Source organism: Agelaius tricolor, unplaced genomic scaffold, assembly GCF_023055355.1.
Source record: "Agelaius tricolor isolate 1412-34295 unplaced genomic scaffold, bAgeTri1.0.p SCAF_10, whole genome shotgun sequence".
Taxonomy (NCBI): domain Eukaryota; kingdom Metazoa; phylum Chordata; class Aves; order Passeriformes; family Icteridae; genus Agelaius; species Agelaius tricolor.
The window spans coordinates 15,134,658-15,140,949 of record NW_027269270.1 but is presented as its reverse complement, the minus strand read 5'-3'; the positions used below and the strand labels follow the sequence as shown (position 1 = coordinate 15,140,949).

General features: G+C 36.9%; 1 protein-coding gene across 3 annotated transcripts in view; it reads right to left on the bottom strand.

Moving 5' to 3' along the window:
- Window positions 1–889: 889 nt before the first annotated feature.
- Window positions 890–6,292, bottom strand: part of OLA1 (Obg like ATPase 1) — a 104,354-nt gene continuing 98,951 nt past the window's right edge. For all 3 annotated transcript variants that reach the window (XM_071434881.1, XM_071434882.1, XM_071434880.1), the window contains exons 10-11: window positions 5,289–5,411; window positions 890–1,411 (exon numbers count right to left, since the gene is read on the bottom strand). In XM_071434881.1, coding sequence (XP_071290982.1) covers window positions 1,310–1,411; window positions 5,289–5,411 — 225 coding nt within the window. In that variant the 3' untranslated portion in view covers window positions 890–1,309. The remainder of the gene's footprint in view (window positions 1,412–5,288; window positions 5,412–6,292) is intronic.

Here is a 6,292-nt window from a genome sequence, read left to right as displayed (position 1 = left end):
AGTGCCCTGCACACAGCAGGAGGTGAGCTGGTGACAAGCTGCCTTTTCCAAGTTCCCAGCGAGGACACAAGAGGCCCGGCACACCAACAAGACACTGGTAACAACAGCATCTCCCCTAGCTTCAACCCCACTGAACCTGTAGCCAAAACCCCCAGCACAGGGGCACCCAGACAAAGCCAGGCTGTTTTAAACACACTAAACATACTGTGAGAAAGGGCAGCTCTACACCTCACATTGAAAGAACAAACTTGGTTTTATTTTGCCAACACCTTATTTTCCTGTTACCCAGAGTGACCAGCTCTGCTTCATGGTTAAAAAAGCAGAGGTAAAAAGGCACTCCCAGCTGCAACCTCATTTCAGCAGAACAACTTACCTATCCAGCACGGCGTGACCTCTTCCTTCACAGCACTATCCCTGTGTGGTCTGGCCTCAAAACCAGACCTGAGAGGACAATGCACAACATCAGTACTACAGCTCCAGCCTGATTTCATTAATTTCAAGGCAATATTAATTTCAAGGCAAGAGGGAAATACTTCTTCAAAATTATTTGAACAAAAAAGCTTCAGTCTCATAGATAACATGATTTTTCTACACATATTCCCCCTCTCTAGTAAAAATAATTTATGCTGCCATCATTATTATCCTTAGTATCATCTTTCAGTGAAAGTCCATCTACAAATTCATTAACTTTTTTGAGACAAATCATTGGCATCCTAATCTTCTGATTCCCATGAAAGACTCACTTTCAAGATACAATTGCAGCTGCCCCACACTGCCAGTTACTGTATCATACACGTCTTAAAATTCTGTAATCAGCATCCACCAGGTGCCGTATCGCATTCAGCACACCACAGTCAGTCAATACAGACATCCCCAAACACACCAAGGCTGGTTTTGTCAAATGTTTTATTGAGTGTAGACATCTGGAGTACTGTAAAACATGCATTATCTGTAGATTCAAAAAGGAGCAAGCCACATTGTCCTCACTGTCAAACGTGTCAGGCTTGGCATACATGATGGAGATTAATGAAGTATCATGAGAGTAATATGGTTCCCGAAAAGCTTCTACAATTTGGAGTAGGGTCTTAATCGTTTGAAATGCAAAGCTGTTCACATTTAGTGAACTTGCATGTTTGCTGGAGGTGCCATATTTTAATTCAAAACAAACAAGAATAATTTCACTGGGGGGAAGGGAGGTTCCCTAGGTAGAAAGTGTATGCTTTTTGTTTCCACATATTCCAATTCCAAATAAAAATTCATATGCTTTTTGAAGCAGCACAGTTCATTTCTGAGCAAACAAATCTGGTATTCATTTCTTCTTGGGTTGTTGAGGTGTATTAAATTTAAAGAAGATAATATCTCCATCCTCCACTACGTAATTTCTGCCTTGTTGTCTGTATTTTCCAGCAGCCTGTAAATGGAACAGACAAAAGGAAAATCGGTTACTTCATTAGACATTTTATAGTATTTTCAAATGGCAATTATTTAAATATATTTTGGCTAAGAGATGGTAATACTTCAGCTTCAGAGTTTGACAGTCACAATACTCCTCAGTTTGACACCACTTAGTTTGACATATATATAAAATATATATAAAAGTAATTTAGCCTCCACTGGATCTGTAGTGCTTAAAACGCACCTGCAGTATAAAGTGGTAGAGCCTGGCAAGATAAAGGACACTAAAACAGTTCCTTTTTTTTTTTTTCTTTTTTCTATTTGGCTTTCTTTTACTTCATCTGAAAGCCGTGCAGATGGCAAACACTGGCACAGGAATGAAAAGCAGCATTGCTGGAAAGGGCTCCTGGCCCCCCGAGCCGCCGGACACGGGGTCCTGTCCCCACTGACCATGGGGACACCCTGCAAAAGCCACAGCTGTGCCTGGCTCGGGCTGCCAGTGGGGCTCTCTTGTCTGCTTGCACCCACATAATGAAGGGCTGAGGAGCACAAAATGCAGGCTCAGCTCTTCTGTAAGAAATTTCCTTTAGAAGGCATTTGCTTCAGAAGGACAGACAGCAGAGCAGATAGGCTGTGAAACCAGGATACAGGAAAAGGCATATGGACCAAAGACATGAAAAGAAAATACGTTATTAAAATGCTGTACTTGAGGAGAGCAGAAAATAGGCAAGGAATCTATTAAATATCAGTACTTTCTGCATTACAATTTATTATTCTATTTTTCTACTGTTATCTCATTGTAATTAAACCCAGTATTACAGAGGCTGTGGCATTAGGCCTGACAGGCTGGGCGGGAGGTGGTCTGTGGAAGCATTTATCTTGAAAAGTGTCTACAATATGGAAAAGTTGAGAGCTTCTGCTTTAGTTCAATAACCATTCCTGTTTTGAAGTTTTCTCTTGCAGGAGAAAGTGCTTCCATGCAAGACCTCACTGTGCCATTATTCTCAATGACACTATCACAGTGGTGGCATGCTAAGATCCCATTACAGGAAAGCTGTTAACTAATGACCTTAGTTGCTGTAGAACAGATCAGATTAATGGTACACAGTTAACTCAGACACCTTTCTTTCACAAAACCTGCTCTGTAAAGCAACCCATTGCCCATATTGCTGCCTAGAAATTTAGAGGCTCGATAACCTTGTTGCTGCCACTCCTTATTTAAATGTGGTTCCCAGTGATGCTAGCCTATGGAAAACAGCAGCTATGATAGCCCTGACAATAAATATATACTGAAATAGTAATTGACCTTCCCCACATGACATTATTGATACATAAGAAATAGTACTTTGAAAATGTTTTCCTATTTCTTTCCCCTGGAAATCTGTTTAGACTGTAAAATGTTTCAAGTTCTTTCCTTTGAAGATCCTAATAGTGCTTAAAGTCAAGAGCAATTAGACAAATTGATGGCATAAATACTAATAAAACAGTGCTGTAAAAATCATCAGAAAACATAAGCTGCAGGCACAGGTACAGAAACATTTTACAGTTGAATACATTTATTGCTCACAAATATTTGTAGAAAAAACTGTCCTCCACAAAGTAACACAACATAATTTTTAGTACAGTAGTGCACACTACCAGTGTGACATAGACTTCTTTAATTAAATAGATTTTGATACACTAATGTAAGTTTATGTATTTTTGTTACCAGTTTACAGTTAATTAAAAGTGACAGTGTTCCTTTAAATTCTCTAGAGACCATTTAATCCATTTCCATTGCTATCAGAAACACTGGTTGAAAAAATCAATACCCATTTGTGAATCTTGAGTATGTATTAAACAAGACACGTCTAACCAGTTCATTTGCACTTGAAAGCAGCCATCTGTAGAAGCCAGCTTTGCCTAAGCAGATATGATTGCTAATAATGTGATATCCCTGTAGACTACAAAGCCCACACAGAGCTATTCAGTGTATAGTTCACAGCACTGGCATTAAATTAGTTATGCTGTACTGGTGTTAAACACACACAAAATCAAACTTAAAAATCGATCAACTTGATAACATACAAAGCAAGCAACTCCCATTACCACTGTTATTTAAGATGACTCCTACAAGCGCCTAAATTTAATTTTTAAATTTACCAGCAATATAAAAGCAATTAGCATTGTCTATGGCATGAAACATTGTATTAAATGCAAATTAGAAAAGACCAGAGGAATATGACACTTTATTCTAAGAACAAGGTTTTTTTCCCAGCCTTGACTTTAAAACTGAGTAACAAATTCAAATCTGCTTGTTTTACAGCTACATCATAACAATAAAAATTTAATAATTAAATATGATTTGAGCATGGAAGTTTCATTTTTAGAATCTCACATTGTGAAAAGCAAATAAAAATATACAAGCAAAATACTGATTAATTTAATAGGTGTTAACTGATGTAGCCTCTCAGGGAAAACACTCATGTTTGAGCATCAAAAACTGATAGTGGCAAAATTTGAATCTGTTATGTAAAGTGGTTCCTGACTGCAGAATATTAGATTTATTTATAGCTGTGGCTTCCCTTTACAACTACAACTCTACTTCCCTTTTCATAAAGCAGTTCACATGCTGCAACGAACCAATTATATGGGATTTTTTTCCCCTCACTTCCTGGGGTTCAAACAAACCTATTAAAGTCCCGCTGCTCAGTATGATCTTCCTTAGTGATACCACTGAGAATAGGCTGAATTTGAAATCATAGTTTTGCATACCTTTCAAGCTATCAAATAGCAAACAATAAAGCCGAACCTTTTAAATTCTTTAACACGTTATTGTGTGTAGAAACCTTCAAATACTGAGATTGAGTAAATCAAATAATGTGCTTTGTAATTGCAATTTCATAAAATACAAATCTTAAGAAAATGTCAGAAGTGCCAAATGAGAAATCAAATGTATATGAAATAAAGGTAAGTTTTTCTGCTTAGAAAGAAGAAGGAAATAATGCATTAGCAACGCAGAGAAGAACAGCTTTCGTTATGACATTTTTTGCCATGTACGAGTTCATTTCATACTTAATAACATCAAATCAGATATAATTTGTCAGCTCTAAAAGGGCACAACTTTGGGCACCCAAGCAGTCTCTGCCCTCTAGTGTTGAGAAAGCAGATGAAACTCTTCTCAACGCAAGTGTCACCACAAAGAAGAGCAGGCTCAAGGAGAAAAGTTTTCCATTAAATATCTTTACTGTCTATTCAGCACATAGTAGCCACCCTGAGCGACCAAAGTAAGGCATGGCATTTTTGACTAAGACATCAAAGGGCAATTGAATAAAATACTGAAATGGTAAATTTTAAGATTCTAATTATGCTTATCAGAGCCTAGAAGTAGAACCCACTAATCCTGAAAAAAGGGTACAATTTTATATTATAGTATTTTCTTAACTATTTGCATCTGACATTTTTAATACCTTTCTTCAAAACAAGATGACACATTTTTAGAAGAAACAGATTTTTCTGTTTCATGTTTCCCTTTAGAAGTGATTAAAAAAATCTCTTGCATCTTAAAAGCCTGATTTTTCAAAAACAAGTCCGTTTTAAAGCTTATTAAATTCTGAACACAAATATGCAAACAGAGAGAAAAACACCCCAACACATTAGCACAGCATTTAGTTTTAGTGCTGACATGTAGTCCATGCACTATTATATCTCGGGTACTGAAATAGTTGCATTCCTGTCCAGTAAGTTGGTGCATTTGAACTCTTTCTTAAATAAAAGATGAAAAAATGGATTTTGGTCTATTGCTAGAAGTGACTGAAGATTCACTTAGCATTAAGAACTTTTTCCAGTGGAAATTCAGATTTGAAATGGAAGAATGGCACGTTTGGAGGGAGAAGAAAAAGTGGGGAGCTCACCTTGACAGCAGCCTCTGAACCTCCTTCTTTAAAATCTTCATATTTCATTACTTCAGCCATAATGAATCCCTTTTCAAAATCTGTGTGAATCTTCCCTGCTGCCTGAGGAGCCTTCGTCCCTTTCTGTCAAATGAAAGACAAGAAGAAAATTAATTGCATTTAAGAAGATTGATTGCAGGAAAGAGGTTTCTCCTTTTTTACAAGCTTTAAGGTTCTGCTGAAACTTTGTTTCGTATCAGCTAAAACGCCACACATGCAGCTGGGCGATCCTCAATACTGGGACACAGACAGTGCCTTTGCCACAGATAAACCAACCGACATTAAAGAACAGCAGCTTTGTTTTTCCTAATAGCTATCAACAGCAGTATTGATTTTAGAAGCTATGACTGTGTTTTCTTGTGAGATTTGCTTCGACCCCTAGCTTTCTACAGAAAGTGAGGAAGATATAGATTTTTAAATAACTTTAAAATCTGAATTACTCAAGACTTTCACTTACATCCAAATAATTTCAATTAAAGATAACATTCATGGTGAACAACATTTGCAATGAGAAATGACATATGGATGTCAAGCCGTACACATTAGCTTATTTTTCTTTCAGAATAATTTTAGTAAGTTTGATATAGAATAAACTGAGTATTCTTACCAAAACATCAACAACTGAATCACTAAAAAATAAAAAATCACCGACAACTATACGATAATTTAAGTTTATGCAATAGAGGAGAATGCATTATAGCTGCATGCTTCAAATTACAAGGACATACATTCTGTGCACACACAACCATGGAGAGAAATTTGAGCAATAATGGTGACCTAAAGGCTGCTTAATAAAGCATGTTAAAGTGCTAAGGAGTCTGACACTGTAAAGCACAGTTTTTACAATAAAAGATGTATTGGGTTAATATGGCTACTCACTGATGCTTACCTGACTAAGTATCTTTGCACATTAAATCAAAGATACTCACAATCAGTCTTAAGACAAACCAGCTTTCAAATTCTCT